This window comes from Crinia signifera, chromosome 5, assembly GCF_055691185.1.
Source record: "Crinia signifera chromosome 5, ASM5569118v1, whole genome shotgun sequence".
NCBI lineage: Eukaryota > Metazoa > Chordata > Amphibia > Anura > Myobatrachidae > Crinia > Crinia signifera.
The window spans coordinates 198,265,300-198,290,667 of NC_139221.1; the positions used below are offsets into that span (position 1 = coordinate 198,265,300).

Here is a 25,368-nt window from a genome sequence, read left to right on the forward strand (position 1 = left end):
CAAAATTGTCAGTAATTTTTACCTCACTACCATGGCAGTGGCTAATGTTGATAATTATCAGGTAATATGTTTGATAACTATTCATAGGTAAATACTCTGCAGTGGGATAGGCACACTGCAGAGGGGGGCAGGTCGACACCGCCTGCAGTGTGCCTCTTTGACCCGCCCACCGGTGCCTCCGGTTACTGATCCGCAGCCCATACCACACCAGCAGGGGTCCAGGCTCAGATAAGGGTGCACATGTGCCATGTGGTATCCCGACCAGTTCGACATGCTGGCTGGGCAGAGGTGTCTGTAAGGCTGCTGTACAGAGCGTGTACGCTACTACCCAGCCTCTTCTTCCCTGCAGAGCTGGCATATGGACGAGCACCAATACCCACACTTACAGACTCCAGAAACTGTTCTCCTGGCACCATTTCCGCTGACCTGCACAGTCTGTGCTACCCCACTGCTTTACTTTCTCTCCTAGGACAGTGAGTTGTATTGCTTAGCGGTGGGATGTATGAATGTATAGTTATACTGTATCTATATTACAATTGTGGGTGTTAATTCGGGGTTTGGTGGTTCTTCTCCCCCTATTGTCGTATTTCTCTATCCACCTCTGTATATCTTGGTGTGTGTATGTGTAATATACCTTGCTGTGAGAATGACAAAATGTACATCTTCCACTTAGAAGCTGTTCACTTGCAAGCAGAGCAAGGAACAGTTTACTCAGCATACTGAAAGTGCTGCTCTCTGTGGCACATGTTAGTGAGTCAAATCCCCCTGTGCTGCCTCCTGGGCATGCTGCTGAGGAAGTAGACACTAACAACTGTTACACTGTAACAACTGATTCTGATTTAGCCTCAAAGCTGGCAGTGTCCTGCGGAGACGGGCACGGCCATCTCTCCACATTAGATTCCCTTGCCGTCGGCCTCCCTCGTATAAAAAAATAGGTATTCCTTCATTATTACAAGCTGATGTTTCTGAGGAAGATGAAGGATCTGGCCCAGTGGAATTTCTACACGAAACGGACCCAGAAAATACTCTACAGGACAAGCTAGGTGATACATGCTAAGGACATTTGTACAGTTAAACAGACCTTTTAATGTTACGACCGAATGACGGTCAACCAAATGACCATTTCCCATTAAAACTGGTGCATCCAATAACACCACTGTTACCTTCCCAGCTTCACAGGAACTGGAGGGTGCCTTATTGACTGCATGGCAGACTCCTGATCAGATTTCAGCTATCAAAACATTTTAGAATAAATCAGACAGGACTCCTGGGGAAATGGCTAAAGTGGGAAACTCTGCCCCCAGCTGAGACCTCAATGTCTAGATTATTTAGGAAAACTACACTCCCTGTTCTGAGTGCTGTTTCTTTAAAGGAGGCCCACAGATTAGAGACTACTTTTCAAGTCTTTCTATTCTGCTGCAGGAGTGCTTGTAAGACCTTCCCTGGTTGGCTCATGGGTGAACAAGGCAATATATAAATGGGTGGATGAACTTTCTAGTGGTCTCAAAGGAATTCACCTTTGGTAAGAATTGATTATTTTAGCAGAACATATTAGGGAATTCAGAATCTATCTGGGAGAGGCCTCTAGGTTCTAAGATATCAGGGTCTGCTACTACAGCCACACACTCTTTTGGCTCTGTTCTTGGTAAGTGGAAGCAGAGATTAAACAGTCAGTAGAGTCCCTTCCTTACACAGGGGATGCTCTTTGTGGGCCTGAGCTTGATAAACTCATCTCCCACATGACTGCCAATAAGTCCACCGGTTTACCTACTACTTCTGCAGTGCCCCTAAACGTTCACTGGACTATCCTTTCAGGTTACAAGTTTAGAGGCAGACCTAGAGGATCATTTAAATCAGTTAGAGGTCAGAGAGGTAGAGGTTCTTCCTCTTTATCATTCTCTACTGCAACATCCCGTCAATCAGACAGTAAGGGGGTTATTCTGGTTCAATCGCAAAGGCAAATTCACTCTCTAATGGACAAAACCATGATGCACTGCAGGTGGGGCTGATGTAACGGGAGGAGAGAGTTAGATATGGGTGTTATATTGTTTCTGTGCAGGGTAAATACTGGCTGCTTTATTTTTACACTGCAATATAGATATCACTTTGTAGTACAAAGCCCGTTTCCACCTCCAAGCCGGTTCTTTACAACACGACCGTGGCTGGCCCCGAGCACATGGGGGACCGCAGCCGTGACCGGGACACCGATTAAAGTTAACACGCTCCCCGCTGGGAGCGCTCGTGATTGTAGCAGCCCAGCGGCGGGAACAGCTAGGTTGCACTAGCAAGCGGCCGGACTGGTCCGTCATCCACCCCACTGGGACCACCAGGGACACTAGTGTGTGTGTGTGTCTGTGTGGGCAGTGGCGCTGTGTGTGTGTGTCTGTGTGGGCAGTGGCGCTGGTTCCCTGCCATTTTACCGGCATCACATGAGGTCATTCTTCCCTGGGTGGCCATTTGCTAGTAGATGGAGTGGGCTCCCCTCACACAGCCTCTCCCCCGGGGACAGTAGGAAGGATCTACCCCTGTGGATACCTGTCACTGATCTCTTCCTGCCTGCCTGCTGCACGTGTATGAGGGACACGGAGAGCAATCAGCCACCTGGGGTTCCACTCCTTCACTGCCAGGACACTTGTGCAAATCCCTTGGGGACATTCTTTAACAAGAACCCAGCCCGCCAAGTCCTTCAAGGGCAAGCATCCCTTGGCCACCAGGCAACCCAATTCTAAGCCAGAGGATAATCCCTCAGCATGACAGGGCGGTGCTCCACCTGGGGGATCCCAGTGTGGGGGTCGCCTGTTGTGGTTTTCAGGCATCTTGCTGGTTCCTCTGTTGAAGGATCTCATATATGTTTGAATGTGTTTCTGTATGGTGTTTCTCTTCCTTCTCTCGTCTCCTGCCTTGGCTTGTTAAAAAACTGAGTAGCTTAGCCTGGAGGCGGGGTAGAGGAGGGCAGGAGCCTAGCTGTCTGGGCGCAGCAGAGAAGTTTAACCTTTCTGGTGCTGAAATGGTCACTCTCCCACTCACAACCTACGGTTATCCCTGTGGTAAGACCTTAATCTCGTTATGATGCAGTCAAGAGAGGATGCTTTGCTTCAAAACAGACGCTGGTGCACTAGATTTGCCTGACCATTAACCCCTTCACGACATTTGACGTATATATACGTCATGGCCGGGAAGTACTTCCCGACCGTTGACGTATATATACGTCATGGCTTAAAACTGTCACTGCGTCTAGAGACGCAGTGACAGAGGGACGATGTCTGCTTTCCCTGACAGCAGACATGTCCGTGCATGCCCAGGGGGGGCGGCGATGCCGCCCCCCCGTCGGCGATCGCTGTGATTGGCTGTTCATTGTGAACAGCCATTCACAGCGTTTTCTGTGTCACCGGCGAATAACGTTCGCCGGTGACACGGGATCGGAGGTGATTGGTGCTGTAAAGTACAGCACCAATCACCGCGGGGTGTAAGGGTGACACTGGTGTCACCCCACCTCACCCCTCCCGCCCCCAAAGGCCGTGATTGGTTCGTCGGACCGACGGACCAATCACAGCCATGGAGGGGGGTTTAAACTAACGGTGACTGCACTGCAGACGCCATTCCGGTCTGGAATAGCGTGCAGTGCGGTCACCGTGCCCAGCTGCCGCCTATACTGACCAGAACCCATCCAAAATACTTACCTGATCATTGATATTGCTTATGCTTGTGACATCTTGTGACATCCTGTGACATCTTGTGCTGCTGCGATTTATTAGATAGAGAGAGAGTTAGAGAGTTAGAGAGAGAGAGATAGAGATAGAGAGGCCTAGTGCTATATTTTGTGCTGCTGCAGTGTGATAGAGCTATAGATAGAGAGAGAGAGAGATAGAGAGAGAGATAGTGACAGATTGTGCTATATATTTTTTATATAACTGAAAGAGATAGAGAGAGATAGAGAGGCCTAGTGCTATATTTTGTGCTGCTGCAGTGTGATAGAGCTATAGATAGATAGAGAGAGATAGAGAGAGAGAGATAGAGAGATAGTGACAGATTGTGCTATATATTTTTATATAACTGACTGCTGCCCCCCCTTTTGTGCTGATCAGTATAAATTAACTGATCAGCAACTTTTTGGGGGCGCAGGTTTTTTTTTATATATAGATATACCTGTCAGTGCTGCTGCTGCAGTGTCATAGAGTGATAGATAGTGAGAGATAGTGACAGAGAGTGATAGAGAGTGCTAAATTTTGTGTCTGCTGCCCCCGCCTTTTGTGCTGATCACTATATCTGAGGTGATCAGCAACTTTTTGGGGGTACAGAGGTTTGTTTTTTTATATATACCTGTCAGTACCACCAAAGGTTGTGCACCTGCTGCCCCTCACTGGTAATCAGTGTCGCATCACTGATCACCTTTTTTTATTTTTTTGTGAGTGCTGTGGGGTCTTTTTTACATTTTTTTTTTTACACACACTGTGATTTTGTGTGTGTCCTGTGGCCACTGTGCGCTGATCAGTGACGTACATCACTGATCAGCTTTTTCGGCACAGGGTTGATCTATTTTTTTTTTTTTGGATCAAATTCCTGTTGCCTTTGAGCGCTGTTCAGTGACGGACGTTACTGACCAACATCTGTGCTCAATTTTTGGCGCAGGACCTTTTTTTTTTTTAACCCCTTCCATTTTTTTTTTTTTTTTTTTTTTTTTTTTTGAACCCTTCCATTTTTTTTTTTTTGTATTTTTTTTTTTCTGCACTACACACTACATACCCCCCGGGTTGAAATAAAGTTTGTACCCCCCCCTACACTATACACGTGTTGAAACATTTCACTACCAGTAACACAAAAATATAAATGGCATCCCAAATGTCATCCCAAATGTCGTCCCAGTCATCCAGGAGAATGTATTCGGTGGAGGAGGCATATGCCATGCTTGCCTCTGACTCTGACACAGCCAGTGAGGCAAGCGGGGAATTTGAAGGATTTGTCTTAAGCTCCTCTTCCTCCTCTGATGATGAGGGACCCCCTCAAAGACGCCCCCGTAGAGCAGCTGAGACCCCCCCCCCAATAATTGATCTCGTATGGACCCCACCACCAGACAATTTTGAGCCCCAGGTTCCTGAGTTTTTGGCCATCCCAGGAATCCAATTTGATTCAACAGGTCTCAGAGAAATTGACTTTTTCAAATTATTTTTCTCTGATGATTTTATAAATTTAATGGTGGACCAAACTAATTTATATGCCCAGCAGTTTATTGCTCAAAACCCCACGTCATCATTTGCTAGGTGGACCCCTGTAGATGCAGTAGAGATGATGACGTTTTGGGGTCTGGTGTTACATATGGGCATAGTAAAAAAGCCACAAATTAGGCAATATTGGAGTACAGATGTTCTGTACAGCACCCCATTTCACCGTATGGCCATGCCCCGGGCTCGTTTTGAGGCAATCCATAAATTTATACATTACACCGATAATGCACAGTGCCCACCCAGAGATGATCCCACCTTTGACAGGCTATTCAAAGTCAGGCCGGTCATTGATCATTTCAGTGCCAAATTTGCAGAGCTATACATCCCTGATAAATGTATTAGTATCGACGAGTCCCTTATACATTTTAAAGGAAGGGTTAAATTCCGCCAGTACCTTCCCAGTAAGAGGGCAAGGTATGGCATAAAAATGTATAAGCTGTGTGAAAGCACCACAGGGTACACCCACAAGTTTAGGGTATATGAAGGGAAGGATTCAAGAATTGAACCACCAGAATGCCCCCCCTCCCTCGTAGGTGTTAGTGGAAAAATTGTCTGGGATTTAATGCACCCCTTCCTGGATAAGGGTTATCACCTCTATGTGGATAACTTTTACACCAGCATCCCCCTGTTTAAGGCCCTTGGTTCAAGAGGTACAGCAGCTTGCGGTACTGTGCGCAAGAACCAAAGAGGCCTCCCCAAAACGCACATTGCCCAAGTAATGAGAAGGGGTGAAAGCAGGGGAATATGCACCGAAAATATGTTGTTGGTCAAATATAAGGACAAGAGGGATGTCCTTATACTGACAACAATTCATGGAGACAGTACCACCTCCATCCCTGTACGAGGTACCAGTACCCACACCTCAAAACCAAATTGTATCCTAGATTACAATAAGTACATGGGCGGAGTGGATCTTTCAGATCAGGTACTGAAGCTGTACAGTGCCCTGCGGAAAACAAATATCTGGTACAAGAATCTGGCCGTGTATATCATCCAGATGGCACTGTATAACGCTTACGTGCTATTCCGTTCTACCGGCCAGAGGGGGACATTTATGCACTTTCAAGAGGAAGTCATAAAGAGCCTAACATTTGGGAATCAGCAGGCAGAGGGCCCCAGTACTTCTAGTACTGGCCCCCGTATTGTACCAGGGCAGCATTTTCCCAACGAAATCCCCTCCACTGCAAGAAAGGGCAGGACACAAAAAAGGTGCAAAGTTTGCTATAAAAAGGGAATAAGAAAGGAAACTATTTTCCACTGTGAAACTTGCCCCGACAAACCCGGCCTATGTATAAAGGAGTGTTTCAAAATATACCACACATCTATGGATTATTAGGTTCATCATTTCACCGTGCTTCGGGGGTCTTGCTAATGCCACATAGCACCCACCATTCATTCCACCAGAATCTGAGCTGCAAAAACCAAAAATCACTCCTTCCCTTCTGAGTCCTGCCATGCACCCAACTGGTATTTTTTGGTCACATGTGAGGCATTGCCGTACTCTGGAGAAATTGGGGCACAGATTTTGGGGTGCTTTGTCTCCTTCATTACTTGTGAAAATGAAAAATTTTGAGCCAGAAGTACATTTTTGTGTAAAAAAAATGTATTTTTTTCATTTTCACTGCCCAGTTGTACCAAAATTGATGAAACCCCTGGGGGTTTGAAATGTACACTATACCCCTAGATGAATTCCCTGAGGGGTGTAGTTTGCAAAATGGGGTCACTTGTGGGGGGGTTCCACTGTATTGGTAATGCAACATAGCACCCACCATTCATTCCACCAAAATCTGTGCTGCAAAATCCAAAAATCACTCCTTCCCTTCTGAGTCCTGCCATGCACCCAACTGGTATTTTTTGGTCACATGTGAGGCATTGCCGTACTCGGGAGAAATTGGGGCACAGATTTTGGGGTGCTTTGTCTCCTTCATTCCTTGTGAAAATGAAAAATTTTGAGCCAGAACTGCATGTTTGTGTAAAAAAATTTAATTTTCCATTTTCACATCCCAGTTGTACCAAAATTGGTGAAACCCCTGGGGGTTTGAAATGTACACTATACCCCTAGATGAATTCCCTGAGGGGTGTACTTTGCAAAATGGGGTGACTTGTGGGGGGGTTCCACTGTATTGGTGCTTTGGGAGTCTTGCTAATGCAACATAGCACCCACCATTCATTCCACCAAAATCTTTGCTGCAAAATCCAAAAATCACTCCTTCCCTTCTGAGTCCTGCCATGCACCCAACTGGTATTTTTTGGTCACATGTGAGGCATTGCCGTACTCGGGAGAAATTGGGGCACAGATTTTGGGGTGCTTTGTCTCCTTCATTCCTTGTGAAAATGAAAAATTTTGAGCCAGAACTGCATGTTTGTGTAAAAAAATGTAATTTTCCATTTTCACATCCCAGTTGTACCAAAATTGGTGAAACCCCTGGGGGTTTGAAATGTACACTATACCCCTAGATGAATTCCCTGAGGGGTGTACTTTGCAAAATGGGGTGACTTGTGGGGGGGTTCCACTGTATTGGTGCTTTGGGAGTCTTGCTAATGCAACATAGCACCCACCATTCATTCCACCAAAATCTTTGCTGCAAAATCCAAAAATCACTCCTTCCCTTCTGAGTCCTGCCATGCACCCAACTGGTATTTTTTGGTCACATGTGAGGCATTGCCGTACTCGGGAGAAATTGGGGCACAGATTTTGGGGTGCTTTGTCTCCTTCATTCCTTGTGAAAATGAAAAATTTTGAGCCAGAACTGCATGTTTGTGTAAAAAAATGTAATTTTCCATTTTCACATCCCAGTTGTACCAAAATTGGTGAAACCCCTGGGGTTTGAAATGTACACTATACCCCTAGATGAATTCCCTGAGGGGTGTACTTTGCAAAATGGGGTGACTTGTGGGGGGGTTCCACTGTATTGGTGCTTTGGGAGTCTTGCTAATGCAACATAGCACCCACCATTCATTCCACCAAAATCTTTGCTGCAAAATCCAAAAATCACTCCTTCCCTTCTGAGTCCTGCCATGCACCCAACTGGTATTTTTTGGTCACATGTGAGGCATTGCCGTACTCGGGAGAAATTGGGGCACAGATTTTGGGGTGCTTTGTCTCCTTCATTCCTTGTGAAAATGAAAAATTTTGAGCCAGAACTGCATGTTTGTGTAAAAAAATGTAATTTTCCATTTTCACATCCCAGTTGTACCAAAATTGGTGAAACCCCTGGGGGTTTGAAATGTACACTATACCCCTAGATGAATTCCCTGAGGGGTGTACTTTGCAAAATGGGGTGACTTGTGGGGGGGTTCCACTGTATTGGTGCAACATAGCACCCACCATTCATTCCACCAGAATCTGTGCTGCAAAATCCAAAAATCACTCCTTCCCTTCTGAGTCCTGCCATGCACCCAACTGGTATTTTTTGGTCACATGTGAGGCATTGCCGTACTCGGGAGAAATTGGGGCACAGATTTTGGGGTGCTTTGTCTCCTTCATTCCTTGTGAAAATGAAAAATTTTGAGCCAGAACTGCATGTTTGTGTAAAAAAATGTAATTTTCCATTTTCACATCCCAGTTGTACCAAAATTGGTGAAACCCCTGGGGGTTTGAAATGTACACTATACCCCTAGATGAATTCCCTGAGGGGTGTACTTTGCAAAATGGGGTGACTTGTGGGGGGGTTCCACTGTATTGGTGCTTTGGGAGTCTTGCTAATGCAACATAGCACCCACCATTCATTCCACCAAAATCTTTGCTGCAAAATCCAAAAATCACTCCTTCCCTTCTGAGTCCTGCCATGCACCCAACTGGTATTTTTTGGTCACATGTGAGGCATTGCCGTACTCGGGAGAAATTGGGGCACAGATTTTGGGGTGCTTTGTCTCCTTCATTCCTTGTGAAAATGAAAAATTTTGAGCCAGAACTGCATGTTTGTGTAAAAAAATGTAATTTTCCATTTTCACATCCCAGTTGTACCAAAATTGGTGAAACCCCTGGGGGTTTGAAATGTACACTATACCCCTAGATGAATTCCCTGAGGGGTGTAGATTGCAAAATGGGGTGACTTGTGGGGGAGGTTCCTAACTTTTAGCACTTATGGTGCCTAGAAACCTACATGGTGCCTAAAAAAAAATCTCATAAAAAGGAGGCTCCAAAATCAAGTAGGTGCTCCTTCTATTATGAAGCCTGTGGTTTGGTCAACGTGCACACTAGGGCCACATATAGGATATTTTTGAAAACAAAAGAATTGGGGGAATCAATTTTTAGTCACATTTCTCTAGTAAAATCTACTGTATTCGTTAAAAAAATGTATTAAAATTGAAACTCTGCAAAAAAAAAAAGAAATTTTGAAATTTCACCTACACTTTGTTTTAATTCCTGTGAAACACCTAAAGGGTTAACAAACTTCCAAAATGCTGTTTTGAATACTGTGAGGGGTGCAGTTTTTGAAATGGCATCATTTATGGGGGTGTCTCACATACAAGTCCCTCAAAGTCACATCAGAACTGAACTGGTCCCTAAAAAAATCAGTGTTTGAAATTTTCATGAAAATTTGAGAATTTGCTATTCATATTGTAAGCCTCCTAGTGTCCAAAAAAATTAAAGGAAGTTGAAATAATGATGGAAACATAAAGTAGACATATGGTCTATGTTAGTTATTAACTATTTTGAGTGGTATGATTATTTGTCTCACAAGCAGAAAATTTAACATTTTGCAAATTGCTAAATTTTCCATTTTTTCACGATATTTTGGTATTTTTCACAAAAAAACACAGACTGTATCGACGAAAATTTACCACTAACTTGAAGTACAATGTGTCACGAGAAAACAATCTCAAAATCACTGGGATAAGTAAAAGCAAAAAAAAGTTATCCCCACTTAAGTGAGACATGTCAGATTTGAAAAAAAGGGCTCTGTCATGAAGGCACAAACTGGCTCTGTCATGAAGGGGTTAAACGGGCTTATCTGGCCTCTTCCCAGAGGCTTCCATCCGTTTATTTCAGCTCTTTCTACTAGTTCACTGAGGCCTTCATGGGCTGCTGCGAGCGGGGCATCAATGACCAAGCTGTGTAGAGTGCCATTTGGTCTTGTAAAATCGCAGAAAGGTGTGAGAAGTTTGACACCATTTGTGGGTCTCCGCTTCCCAGTTTGGGCGAGCAGTGTTACAGGATGCTCGTTACTCTCCCACCCATGGGGGTAGCTTTTGGACATCCCCATTATATGTAGGCAGCAGTGTCCCCTGGTGGATGAAGGAGTAAACAAGAATTTGGTACTCCACGATAATTCCATTTCTCCGATTCCACAGAGGACACTACACGGCCCTCCAGCACTGCACTTTCTGGTTTGTCCTGAATGCCTTGGGTGTTGTGACTCTCTATGCTGCTTCTAGCTTGGTCCTGTACGGTCTTCTCCTGTTTCTGCTGCTCTGGAGATTCCTTTGTCTTTTCTCCTCTCCGGCACAGTTTTCTAAGACTGTGGTCTGGGAGGGGATAGAGGGGGAGGAGCCTGCCACATTAAGAATTTTAAAGTGCCGACTCCTTCTCTTACACGTCTATCCCCAATGTATGAAGACTACAGTGGCCCTTGTGGAATCAGCAAAATGGAATTATCGATGATTACCAAATTCCAGGGGGTTTTTTGTTTGTTTTTTAATTTTTTTGTTTCTTGTTTCCTAGCACGACGCCCATCGCATCGTATACCATAAGCCATACAATGGTATGCGATGGCACCAGATGTCATACAATTTTAAAATTATATACCATTGTATATGGCATACAATGCCATACAATGCGATAGTATACGATTATAAATTGTATAAGCACCCTAATGGGTGCTTTCAATGTTAAATGGCCCCCCTATAAGATTATTAATTGTGTAAGCACCGTAATGGGTGCTTACAATATTAAAAGCACCCCCACGACACACCCACTATTAACGCCAACCCAAAGCGTGGTGAGCGCAGCGAGCCCGCGAGGGGCGGTGGTACGTGTCCTCCGACCTTTTCATACCCCCACCATCCACGTCGGCGTGGAGTTGGTTTTAGATAGTGTGGCGAGTCACCGAGCCCAAAGCGTGGCGAGGGGACGCGGAATACATGTAAAGTAATACGCGGGGCTCGCTGCGCTCGCCACACTATATAAAATCAACTCCACGCTGGCGTGGATAGTGGGGGTATGAAAAGGTCGGAGGACGCGTACCGTCGCCCCTCGCGGGCTCGCTGTCCTCGCCACGCTTAGGGTTGGTGTTGATAGTGGGGGTGCATTTAACATTGTAAGCACCTATTAAGGTGCTTATATAATTAAAAATTGTATAGGGGGACCATTTAACATTGAAAAAACCCATTAGGGTACTTATACAATTTAAAATCGCATCGCATTGTATGCCATATACAATGGTATACAATTTTAAATTGAATACAATGCCATACGACTGAATATCGTGGGCGCTGTGCTAGGAAACAAATACCATTTATTTTATTTTTTATCCAGTCTTTGCTTTCCTTTTATATTATGATTGACATTTTCCCATTACTGTAGTACGTTATCCTTCGCACCTATTAAGGTTTATTTACCATATTTTTTTCCTTCAAGGGGCTAAAGGTGCCCATAAACAGTACAATTATTGCATGCATTTTGGACTAGATCGCATCGCATGCGATCTAGTCCAAAATGCATGCAATAATTGCGATGCAATCCCAACCTAGTTCAAAAAGTATGTGCAGCCCATACTTTTTTGAGCTGTGCGATGGTATGTGTGCACTAGCGTGCATCGCACCCGCAAAATTCAGTGTATAGGCACCTTAATATATAAGTATATTTTAATTCTGAAAGTTTACAATGCATGACAGAAAAATGGCTGGACACTGTTTATATTGCTGGATTCTCAGCTATCAGAAATTTCTGCCTGCTGTAGACTGAGGAACATACTGTATAAACATGCCACCAGGGTTCATATTAAGCCTGAGTTTTATCTTTCTATATAGGCTTGGAGTATGTTCTTGAATATAAAGTTCGAACTAAAACAAACAAAATCGAAACGAAATATGTGTGTGATATATGCAATTTGGAAACGGATTTGGTTCCTATGGTGGAACATTTGCTTGGCCTCAGACACCGTAAACTTTATCTTGTGAGTATTTATAATTATTAATACATTATTCTGGAAAGTCATATACACAGTCAACACTGAAATATGTGTGTTTTAGTGGATTACAGATATGTCCACATACAGCTACAGTATTCTCCGTGCACTACAAGCCTTGTTACACAGAATGCGTGAGCAACATGTGACTTGGTAGTCCCGAGCATCTTTACGTGTGACTGACGTATCCATTAAAATTCATATTCACAATGCCAATAGGAAGAACAAGCAGTTTCTGCATATTAAAACGATATACGCCATGCCTGTTTTTGTGTGCGACCGTGCCTATCAACATAAGAAATGCTACGTTTGTTTTTTTACTTGAAAACACTAACGTAGCATTTTGTATGAAGATTTCCTTGCGAATATTATGCATTTTATTGGGTAAGGTCACACGATAAGCTGCTACAGAGTCACACCATGGCATGGAATGACTAGAAGAGCTGTGTGGAATGTGGACACATCTAGAAGTTTACCTCCCAAATAAGTGCCACTTATTGTTTCAGTATTTAACATGTCAAATGTTCTAAACACTGAAGTATAAGCTACAGCAGGATCAACAGGTCTGGTCTTGTATGTGGATTTCTTTGATCATGCACAGGTTAATCTATTATGCTTAGTCAGTAATTCTCACGGCACAGATGGAAATGATAAAAACATGTCCTGTTCTAAAACCTGAGTGTTGAGAACCACTAAGCTGAAATCTTGCAATTCTTGTAAAACTGGTTAAGCCCCGTACACACGAGCGACCCAACTTTTCTGGTTGAGCGACTTGCTGCAGCATTAACGCTTAAGCTGGCCATACATCAGAAAGATATTGTACCCAATCATACAATCTCAATTGATTGTAAGATGGATTGTATGCAGATTGTGTGCACATCTTATGTACACAATCATACAATCAATCATAAGATGGATTGTATGACTGATTGTATGATCGATTGTGTGTAGATTGTGTGCACATCTTGTGTACAAAATCATGCAGCAGATGGATTGTATGACTGATCATATGATCGATTGTGTGTAGATTGTGTGTCCAAAAACCACCAAGGACTGCCGGGGATTTCAAGGGAAATTGTACACAATCATGAGTGCAATCGATCTTAAGATCGATCTTTCTGATGTATGGCCAGCTTTAGCACAGAGCGTGACACCAGAGTGTTAATGCTGAGTAGGGTTTTGCCTATTTTTAGAATGGGCAAAGCTCTGTGGGTGATATCACGCATCAGCATCGCTGCAGGGCGTACAAATGGAATGCTTTTCTATGTGATCTAGTCAGATCACTTATAAAAGGATCTGAAATCTCCCCTTTGTTGCCCCTTTACACATCTGTTCGATCGGCTTAAACTCTTCCAATCAGCCAAGCAGTTTATATCAAGGATGAAGAGAAGGGGCGGGGGGTTTGTACTCTGGCGGTTCACCTATAGGAATTGGAATGTTGGCTGCGCAGCACATTAGATGCGAGCTCCTGGTCTCGACTGTTGCAGGAGCGTTCTAAGCTGTTAAAGCAGCTAAAGTCACTGCTTCCACACCTAGACCGTCAATAGCTGTTTACATGTGTTATTTCTTTTGTTAAACCATGTCTTTTCTTCAGTCATTTTATCAGTCATTCTGCTTTGAAAACAGGCAAAGGAGTATCCATATGTTCTTAAGGCTCCTGCTAACAACAAAGAAGACAGGCCGCAGTTTTTGAGAAGAATGGCACTGGAAATAGAACGGGAAGAGGGGACAAAGATGTACAAGGTATTTTCTGTGTTATTGTGTAAACATTGTGTTTTTTGTTTTGGTGACCTGTTTCAGTAATTAAGTTTTCCAAAGCAATATTTAGTAAATTTGCTTTTTTTCAGTGCTAGTTATGGTCTAAAACTTTACTGTGTTGTAGGTTAATGTATATGTAATCTTAAATAAAACATGCTGTAACCACTGCATATCTAGTTTTAAACTATACTTCTACCATTGTCATGATATGATACCTTGGTGCAGTGGTCCTCAAGGCTCCCCAACATTCCAGGAATTATGGCTATCCCTGCTTATTCACAGATGGTATAATCAAGCTGAGGTTCAAATTAAGCCACATGTGCCTAAACCTGGATAGCCATACAACCTGGACTGTAGGCTGTTAAGGACTACTGCCTAATACCCGTTTCACGTCACACCTGGTATTTGTACACAGGTCTGTCCCGAGAGCGACCCGGCATATGCGATGATAGTGCCATACAGTGATCTGGTAACAAGCCTGGGTTACTCATTCACATTGCACAGCAACCCAGGTCCCACCCAGAATGCCCGGTTGCTGGACCTGGGTCATTTTAGGAGGACCTTTAACACTGCACATCGACCCAGGTTATTCATGCGATGTGAATGGGTTATTAGTGTGTTAAAGGGGAGATTCAATTAAGTTTGAAGAGTTGACTCTGCATAATGAGCTTCATTCTAATGTAGGGTACACACCAGAACGATTTGGCCTTAAAAACACCCAATTTAGATACAATCTCAACCAATTGAATGTAAATTGGGCATGTTTTGGGCCATTTCCGATCCGATGCGCGACCCCGCTGGTCGTTTCACAGATCCTACCTGCACCAGGTAGGATCTGGAAATGACCATTCAGCTGGGTACAGATCAAGATCGGATTCAAATCGTGGGCCGATCGTAGGATCATCTTACAATCTGCTCATGACCTGCATCGTTCTGGTGTGTACCAGGCATAAGTTGTAGGCTTAGTGGTAACAGCTGCAATTTTATTTTTTTTGCAGGAGGCAAGCTGTATAAATCAGTGGTTCTCAACCTCTCTCCTCAGGACCCCCAAACAGTTAATATTTTCCATATCTCCTCACAGAATCACAAGTGAAGTAATTAGCCCCACCTGTGGATTTTTTAAAATGTGTGGTACTTGTTTAGTTTCACGGCGGCAGCGTCTCAATGAGTGCACCTGTGTACCTGCCGGGTGACCTGGAAAATGTGAACTATTGGGGGGTCCTGAGGACCGAGGTTGAGAACCATTGGTATAAATAGACCCCTTCTACCTGTACTGTGATCTGCTGTTGTGTTGATGAATGCAACCATATGGCAGCGTGATTTGAGGAAGCCTCCAGTTCCTTAGGATGATAGTTATTTCACACAGCCAAGGCCAATGAAGCTGCATTGAAAACTCTCCATTGCCACACTGCAACCTTCGTCATACTCGGTTAGCGAATGCTCAGTACAGATCTCGATTATGTCCCTTTTTATACAACCACAGATGCGTTCCACTACACTGTTTTGCTGCGTATAGCAGCTTGATGTAGCAAGGTCGCAATGCAAATGCATTGCTGCCCAGCTCTGATAGAAGTCTATGCATAGCCGAACTGTATGAATAGAATATAGCCTGCTATATCAGGACCCGTGTGCGCAACACTGCAAATGGACACATCTGTATTAACAAAGATTCTGCTCTCATAGCAATGTTTTTTTTTTTTTTTATAAATTGATAGGAAAGGGAATTGGCACACATTGGTACTGATGTCTTATGACAAATTTTTCATTTTATACTATTGTACATGTTTGTAAAACTTGTATGCATCTACTGACTAATGATATATTATCAACTTAATTATTCATTCTTTATAGTAAGGACATGAAAATTAAGTGTGCCAATGAGGTTGTATAAACCTTCATCCTTTCTCTAGAATTGAGAGGGATCTGATTTTCTGTATGCCTGTTCTGCCAGGCCTGGTAAATGTCCCTCCATTATCTTGTGAAAATAAACCCAACATAACACAAGCAGAAAGCAGCAGTTATTCTGCCAGGGTCGTCCAGCTTGCAAGGTTACATTGGACCTTTGGCAATAACCCCTGTTCACATCGCTAAATCTGGGTCTGACCCAGGACAGATCCTTTCACACAACCTGGGTCGCCCATTATACACAGGGACGACCCATGTTTGACCCTTCTTATAACACTGGTTAAATTACTGGGTTGGTCGGCAATAACCCCTGTTATAGGTGCGGTTTGAAGGGGTATGGTTAAATTGGCTGCTAAGTGACTAACCTTACACGTGATCAGCCCAAATTCAATTGCATACAGATCAATTAGGCTAAAACTGCAGTTCTTGATATGTGGAGGCTTTCATGCAGGCTCTGACATGGCTTGGTTATCTGTGCTATAGTCACACCCTTTATATCCAGATTCAGAATTGCAGTATGCTTATGTTGTGATGCAAGATGATGATTTGTAAGAAAAGCAGGTGGATTTATATCAGAATGGGGAAAAAAGTTATCAAAAAAAAATAGATAATCAAAATGGTGTACTATTCCAACATCTGGCCTATGTGGTGTGTGTTGGTTCTTAATTCCAGATAGCATCGTAGCTGAAAGGCAAATCATGGAAAAAGGTTTAAAGTTATGCTTATCATGTATATATGGGCAATTATCATTTCCTCTTAGGCAATGTATTGGGTTCATTCACCAATAACTTTGGTGTTCTAGCAAGTGTGTTAACACCTATTCTTTTGTGTAAAGTTTTAGAATATTGTTTTGAACCTTTTTCAGATTGATAATGTTATGAGGTTGGAATCGAATTTGAAGACCAATCGTGAGTATACCATAAGCCCCTGCATTTAGCTATGCATTCTATTGCCCTAAGAATGTTGGCTCTCACTGGTAGAAAATCCACTAGTTCTTGTTTCTTCCCTTCCCGTTACACTACGTAACAAAGTCAGTAGGGATAGTCATATGTATACAGACTTCAGGTGCTGCACACACACTGGTGGAATTTGACCACTTTTGATGCGATTCCGATGGGTCAGGCCAAGAATTCGGATGAATCGCATGTGTTTGACAACCCATCCGATTAGATGCGCTGTCCCATGTGCGTCAGGTCAGGCATTCTGCACAGAAGATAAATCTGATGTGCAGCCATCAGTGCACATTTGATTGTACAAAATTTGTTCTCGCTGAAAAGAGGCATGACTTTTTCCCTGTGGGGGATCTCGCATCTGATCACGTTAGTCTGGATGTTGTTGGGTCAGTTTGATATACACTATTTGGGACCACAGTTTGAATCTATAAGATCAGTCAGGATCATCAGGCCTATCTTGTGAATGCCACGGTGGTTAGGATTAGGTTTTCTTTTTTCTCCTTTTTTTTTATTTTTTTTTTTATCTTTTAAGTCTTTGAGTTGGCAGGAAAAAAAGAGGACCAGAGCTGGATTTTCCAGTACTTTTGGTGGCACCAGATTGGCCATTATTTATGCTTGTGGGCATACCAGGTAGATGTGACCCCTCATCCACATGGACAGAGTGGCGGCTGTGGCCATATTTTTCAGAGCCTACTGACCGCTCTAGTTTTCTGGCCCTAAATGGGGGCCAAGGAAACCACTTGCAAGTAATTTATGTGTCCAGTGGTAATTTTTTCATTGGTTAGAAACTGTGCAGGCATTCTTTTTTTTTTTTTCTTATTTATACCATCTATGGTCCTTTTTTGAGGCATCATTTTGCAAGTTAAATTCCTTCTCTAGCTAGTTCAGTGCCAAACTTCTACACCTAAACCTCTAACCCCACATGTAATGGCTAACCGCATTGTTTCCCAGATGGACTGTGACTAAGGGGTTTTAACTTTTTTTTTTTTTCATCTTATTTTTTATATGTTGTATCATTAAATTTTCTGTAAAAAAAAAATAATAAATAAATTATTTTTCATCATTGCAGAATCCAAAAGAAAAACACGGTAAGGAAAAATTATTTTATTTTTGCAATACATTAAATTAAATATTACAATTCCTTGCTAATTACATTTTTTGCAGAAAAAAACAACTCTTGCTTAACGGGCATTTACACAGGGCAAAAATTCAGGCCCATTTCTAAGCGATCTGACTAGATTGCTAAGAAATGGATTACTGATCGTTCTGTGTGTAGAGCCCTGGAACAAAGATGATGTACGGTTCCGCGTGTTGCCATCTCCCACTGTTTCCTGCTAGATCGCGGGCCTTTGCCTATTAACAATAAGCAAAGCCCCGCTCTGCATAGATCTCACATTGCGGTGTGCATCACTGGTATACCAAGATGTGTGCTGAGCAATCGTGGTTTAGTCCATCGCCCTGTATCTATGGGGTTTTTGTTTAGTTGTACTGTAAATATTTTTGTATAGGCCTGTATAAAACGGAAACAAAGTAGATTATGCTTGTACAAGAAGTTATTTGCGTCAATTCTGATCAGCTGTACCAACTGTTAAAATAAATAAAATGGGAGATGAATGTTTATGCTGCACCACTAGACAACCATTTGCTTAGTACAATTTGTATGCTTATGTATGTATATTTATTTTTGTAGATGGGACATTGAAGGCAATGTAAGTAATTTTTTTAAATTAACATTTATTGTACAGTTTTTGATGAATACAATATTATCAAATTTAGCAGGATATTACAAAATGGCAAAACACTAAAATCAGGCGCAACTAATTATGATGGATTTACTAAAAAACAAAGTGTATTAAGGCAGCTCCCAGTGGGAACCTTTATGGGACCCAATAAGACAAAAATGGGGGGGGGGGAGACTATTATTATTCAGATATAATAATGTAGAGAGCGCACTGAATTAAACACATATATTTATTAAAAAACAACAAATAATAAAATCAATCCCAATCTCAATATTTTGATAAAAGATGATTAGACACACACGGGCATGCACTTAAACCTAGCACAGTTCATGTAATGTATATGAAGTCCAATGGCTCTTACCCGCTGAGGCAGATGGAAGAAAAACCAGTTAACGGGGAGCTGATATATTGCATAGGAATGAAGTTTTTGAAAAGTCCGTCCAATAAAGTTATGGGTTAAATGTGACAATGGAATGATGATGGGGAAGCGGGGGAACAGTTGAAATGAATGAAGCTTGCAGGAAACTCACTTGCTGGATTAGATGGTCCTGTGCTTCAACCGGCTGGTGATGGTATATAGTCGGGAGCACGTCCAGAGTAAACAGTGGTGCGGCTGGGTACTTGGATGATATGCCGTCTTGTCTACCGCCATGACGTCCCAAGGAGAGAGCCGACGACGGGAGTGACTGGACACCTGCCGCACTTGGGTTGCCGTGAGACTTATGCAAGCTGTACCTCTCGGGGGTCCCGTTGGTAGTTCAGGTTGGTCAGGGTTCGCCGCAGGTCGCCCTTCCAATTGTGGGTACCAGCACTGAGGGAAACGTGGTGGATTCGGAATCAGAGATAGAACAGGTGTTGGCTATAGGTGGACCCGGCATCCACCTATACCCACCTCCTGTTCTATCTCTGATTCCGAATCCACCACGTTTCCCTCGGTGCTGGTACCCACAATTGGAAGGGCGACCTGCGGCGAACCCTGACCAACCTGAACTACCAATAGGACCCCCGAGAGGTACAGCTTGCATCAAGTCTCACGGCAACCCAAGTGCGGCAGGTGTCCAGTCACTCCCGTCGTCGGCTCTCTCCTTGGGACGTCATGGCGGTAGACAAGACGGCATATCATCCAAGTACCCAGCCGCACCACTGTTTACTCTGGACGTGCTCCCGGCTATATACCATCACCAGCCGGTTGAAGCACAGGACCATCTAATCCAGCAAGTGAGTTTCCTGCAAGCTTCATTCATTTCAACTGTTCCCCCGCTTCCCCATCATTATTCCATTGTCACATTTAACCCATAACTTTATTGGACGGACTTTTCAAAAACTTCATTCCTATGCAATATATCAGCTCCCCGTTAACTGGTTTTTCTTCCATCTGCCTCAGCGGGTAAGAGCCATTGGACTTCATATACATTACATGAACTGTGCTAGGTTTAAGTGCATGCCCGTGTGTGTCTAATCATCTTTTATCAAAATATTGAGATTGGGATTGTTTTTATTATTTGTTGTTTTTTAATAAATATATGTGTTTAATTCAGTGCGCTCTCTACATTATTATATCTGAATAATAATAGTCCCTCCCCCCCCACACATTTTTATTACAAAATGGGCCTACATTTTCACTCCATTTCCCTCCCTCATTCATCTTTAAATTTATAAGGAAGCTTACGTGTGAAATATACATGAGGCTGCATTTGTCATGTGCTTGTCTATGATGTAATTGAACAATTTGTACTACATACACTTTCATAAGTTCAGCTCAGCATCATGCACATGCCTTTTTTTAAATTGAAAAGCCAATAATATTTGAGTCTCTGCTTAAAATGTGCAATTGTCATTAATTATTACATTAAATTATGCCGACAGAATAAAAACTTGAGTACATAGCACAAAGCTTTGAATCTCTTGTATGTATTTTATAACCATGTTGTTTGATACGAATATACACCCCTGACTATTGCTGGCATATGGGCAGTGGTTGAAGTGGGGATATGGAAAATTTTCTAGAATGGCAAGGGATCTGTGGTAGAGAGAGGGGTGAGTTTCTGGGAGTTTTAACCCTCACACCCCTGCACCTAACTTCCTCTCTTCTCTTTCTAACCTGCTGTACTCCAACCATTCCACTATAGTTACTGGCTTCCAGTTAGAGTAGTTCTGACTGGTGGGTGGCAAGGGGTGTGTCGGGAGTGGGTGAAGGGGGGAGGGTGATGGGGCTTGGTGGGCATGTGTTAAAAGATCCCTGTTTGTGTCAAAGATGTCCCTAACTTCTCATTGCCCTTCCCACATCACAAGGGTTGTAAGTGGGGTTCCATAGGGGTACACCATGAAGTGAACCTCACTAACCTCTCTTGCAGTGAGAGCTGTCCTTCGCGATGACAGAGCTTCCAGGTTTAGGATCAGGAGTATATGTGTGGGCATCGAGGGACATGCGCGCCATGGGAAATGCTGAGAGGGATGTTTGATCTAAAAATGCCGTTGCCCAATGCATTCTGGCAATTTACATTTCAGGGTTTGGCACAAATGTGGTAACCAGCCAAACCTCTGAAAACTGCATTTTCAGAGGCTTGGCCGCATTTTTGCGGTTCATTTATCTTGCCCCAGATCTGGAATTGAAGCTGGCATGCTCTCTCAAGGGTATTTACTAGGTGGGTAACCTGTAAAAAAAACGCCAACTCGTTTAAGGCATATGTGGGTATTCAGTTAATCCTTATAATTTTTTTGGCTAGCTGTATAATGCTTAGGTGAGTGATGGTGGCAGAGGCGCTTTAAAAGAGGTGGTGTCTCCTTGTGCAGGTTCTGATTGAACCCCTCTTCAACAGTGCAGTAGACTCTGGCATTGTGCCAGTGTACTGCACATGTGCAGGTCCGCATTCTCGGACACTTCTATTGCACATGAGTAAATGGCCGCTGCAGTGATTTTTGTTGCTGCCGGAACAGAGGAGTAGAATGAAATGGGTGCAGTGGTCAATAAATTATGGGGGGGGGGGGGGGTTTGTTAGTGTTGCCTTTGCATTTGGGAAGCCCTTACATGGGGAGGGCAGTGACATGACCGATTACTTTGTGCCTAGGGTTGGCTTGACCCCTAAATTTGCCATTGTATAGTCCATCTACTTGCAATGCTTCACTTGCCACTGTTCTTTACCATTATAAATAGAGATGGTTACATCTTTCTGTATCTCTGACGGGATCCAGTATTGAATCCCGGCGGTCGGGATCCCGGCGTTCAGAATCCCGACGCCGGAATCCCGACAGCCGAAATGCCGACAAGGGGGGGACGTGGATCGCCCCCCCTTGCGGGCTCGCTGCGCTCGCCACGCAGCGGGCCCGGTGCCTCGCTACGCTCGGCACGCTATTTTATTCTCCCTCCAGGGGTGTCGTGGACACCCCAGGAGGGAGAAAGTGTCGGCATTTCGGCGGTCGGGATTCCGGCGTCGGGATTCTGAACGCCGGGATCCCGACCGCCGGGATCTTAACTGCATCCCTCTTTGACGCTATAAATGCATCCTGTATGTCACCAGTTCAACCTTTTTTTTTTTTTTTTCCTCAGTTTTTGTTTACAGTAATACTTTGGTTTTTTGCTTTTTATTTTCTCTTCAGCAAAGCCAATCAAGAATGAAGAAAGCTCTGGAATATTTGGTAGGACTAATTATAGGTTTGATAGTAAATTGATTGTATAACAATATGCATATATGCTAATTTTTATTTGATTTTTTTTAACAAAATTATAACTGTTTTTCGTTCAAATAAGGGATATGGTATCTAGTGTTTAGCAAATACTGGGAAGTTGGGGTATATAGTGTTCCCCCTAGGAATTATGGGGGGCAGGGCGCTGGTTTGGCGGACCGGGCACGCCGACGTCACGGCGGGGGGCGTGCCCGGGCTGCCGCGTCACGCTAGGGGGCGTTCCCGGGCCGCCGCGTCACGCTAGGGGGCGTTCCTGGGCTGCCGCGTCACGCTAGGGGGCGTTCCCGGGCCGCCGCGTCAATACAGGAGGCGTGCCCGGGCCGCTACGTCACCCCAGGAGGTGTGCCCGGGCCGCCGCAACACCCCAGGAGGCGTGCCCGGGCCGCCGCATCGATGAAGGGGCTTGCCCGACCATGACTACGTCACTGAGCTGCCGGGACGTAGCCATGGCCGGGCAAGCCCCCTTCAGCGATGCGACGGCCCGGGCACTCCGGCGGGCAGAATGCAGGCTGATTTAGCGGGGCGCTGCTAATGGGGCAGGGCGCATTTTGCCCTTTAAAAATCGGGCAGGGCGCAGCGCCCCGCTAAAACAGCCTAGCGGGAACACTAGTATAGTTAATGCTAAAGCTTGTCCCTATCTGCTACTTTTATTGGTACTTGTGTATTATCACGGCGCCCCCTAAGCAAATAGCTTAGTGGGCTATACTGCGTAGCAAAATCGCATGTTAACTTCATAGGAGTGCTTATACAATGAAATATGGCACCAAATGAGATGCGATGCGATATTTCATTGTATAAGCACCCATGTCATGAGATGTGATGGGTGCTTAGTATGACATGTGATGCAATGATCTCTGCCATTGGTTTGCATCTCCCCCAGTATCTACGTCAGCCCGAAGCGAAACGGCGGAACGCGTCCTCCGACCTTTTCATACCCCCACTATCCACATCGGCGTGGAGACAATTTTATATAGTGTGGCGAGCGCAGTGAGCCACCAAGCCCGAAGCGTGGCGAGAGCAGCGGATTACTTAACATGTAATACGCGTCCCCATGCGGGGCTCACCACTCTTCGGGTTCACTATATAAAATCAACTTTGCGCCGATGTGGATAGTGGTAATATGAAAAGGTTGGAGGACGCGTTCCGCCGCCCCACTCGGGGCTCGCCACGCTACGGGCTGACGTGGATAGTGTTGCTGTTTTGGGGACACATTCACACCTTCAATATCATTCTTCTGACACAGTAACGACAACGCGTTTTAACGATTAACTGTTGAAATTTAGGGATAATAAAATTAATGAGCATAATGATTACAGTGATTACAATTTAGAAGAATAAGAACAAATGTATGATTAAAAACAGTAAAACATAGATAAAACAATGAAAATGCACATTAAATAAGTGTAAGACCCATTGTTGGGGCAATACACGGCCAACATTGTACTTCCTCTTGACGTACATGGTCTCATCGACCTCCACTATTTGTCCAGGCCCACTAATGCGCCGCTGAGGCTGGGCCATCAGGTCTGCAGTACAGGCCTCCCTCATCCAGCTGTTGTACTGCACTACGGTCTTATTTGACAGGTGCAGCTCCCGCTCACAAAAACTAATTGATGTGAGCTCTTGTGCCCAAAAGTAGACAAATCTCACTACAGTGAGAAAAGGGAGACGGCAGCTGGAAAAAAGTCCCCTCTTGGGACTTGGCCCTTTGGGATGTTTTGTACTCCTCCTTAATGCACCACCTCCCTGATAGGTTACACACAGTAAAATAGTACACAAGAAGACACAGCCATTTTGGCAACTTCAACACTCAAGGCTTGTACCCTGTCTGGTTGCATGTAGTTTTTGGTGGGGGACTGATCTCATTTATTTGTACTCTGGTGGAAATGCTCTTAAGGGTACTAAAGAATGTAAAAAAAAAATGGAAGCATTCCAGTCATTTTAATAGTATTGTGCTTGCCACAGAGTGTATGAAACGGGGACATTCTGATCGTGGTGTTTGTGTGTGTGTGTGGGGGGGGGGGGGGGGGGGTCTGTCTTAGCGTCTTCAGCAAAGGCCTTTTTCTGCAGTTAAGTTACCAATGACTGTATTAAATGAAAACAATGATCCTTAAAACAAAGGGCATGTATAAAGGTTCAGGTTTTTGCTCTTTCAAGTTTCTTTTAGGAAGCATTATTACCAGAAGTTTTTGCTTTGCATGTACTGCATGTAGAGCCTCCTTTGGCTCCATAGTTTCTTGATCTGGTTTTGGAGGAGAAATGATTTCTGTAAACAGAATATTTCTTAAACTGTGTACATACTTGTCCAATCCTTGGCAGATCAGACCACTGATCCTTCTGCAGACCCGCTCAGAGTCTACGTCCAATCGTCACTACACACTTAAGTAATAATTCAATAGATGAATCGGTCTGCTGAAAAATAAGTATTTGATTGTAGAAGGCTTAATTAGGAATCTAAATCAGTATAATTGAATGACGTGTGTATAGATGTTCCACGATAACTCTCGAATGCTTTAACTAATCGTCTTCAAACTTTTCACACTACCATATCATCTTAAGGGACAATCTAAGTTTGAAGATGGGTTTAATTGGACGAGCCCTTAAGGGTGCTGTCATAAGGGTCCATGCTATTTCTGTTTTCATGCATTATGATATGTCGTTGGAAAGCTTTTGACATTCTGAATATAACACAATAAACAGACTCCCTTAAGTGGACCCTTAAAAGCTTATAAGGGTCCATTAAATGAAAAACATTTCCACTTTACAAAACTTTTGACAAACTGAAATTTAATAAGCGACTCATCGGCAGAGTGGTCTGTGAATCGAACAGGGTAGATATCGTTGTGAAATCCATGTGAGATCAATCCCCCAGTCAGTTTTTTTTTCTCTTGATTGCTTATTCATTGTGGGTTTTTGGGATCTTCTGTACTTGCAGCAGCTTTTTGCCCTGCTGTGGTTGGGAAGGGAAGGT

General features: G+C 43.9%; 1 protein-coding gene across 10 annotated transcripts in view; it reads left to right on the plus strand.

Annotated features, from left to right (window-relative positions):
- The window catches only part of LOC146080764 (uncharacterized), a 95,899-nt gene that overhangs the window by 52,876 nt on the left and 17,655 nt on the right, over nucleotides 1-25,368 (plus strand). For all 10 annotated transcript variants that reach the window (XM_083188405.1, XM_083188398.1, XM_083188402.1 and 7 more), the window contains 6 exons: nucleotides 12,198-12,343; nucleotides 13,982-14,098; nucleotides 16,884-16,926; nucleotides 18,041-18,059; nucleotides 18,662-18,680; nucleotides 22,311-22,349. In XM_083188405.1, the coding sequence (XP_083044531.1) occupies nucleotides 12,198-12,343; nucleotides 13,982-14,098; nucleotides 16,884-16,926; nucleotides 18,041-18,059; nucleotides 18,662-18,680; nucleotides 22,311-22,349 (383 nt within the window). The remainder of the gene's footprint in view (nucleotides 1-12,197; nucleotides 12,344-13,981; nucleotides 14,099-16,883; nucleotides 16,927-18,040; nucleotides 18,060-18,661; nucleotides 18,681-22,310; nucleotides 22,350-25,368) is intronic.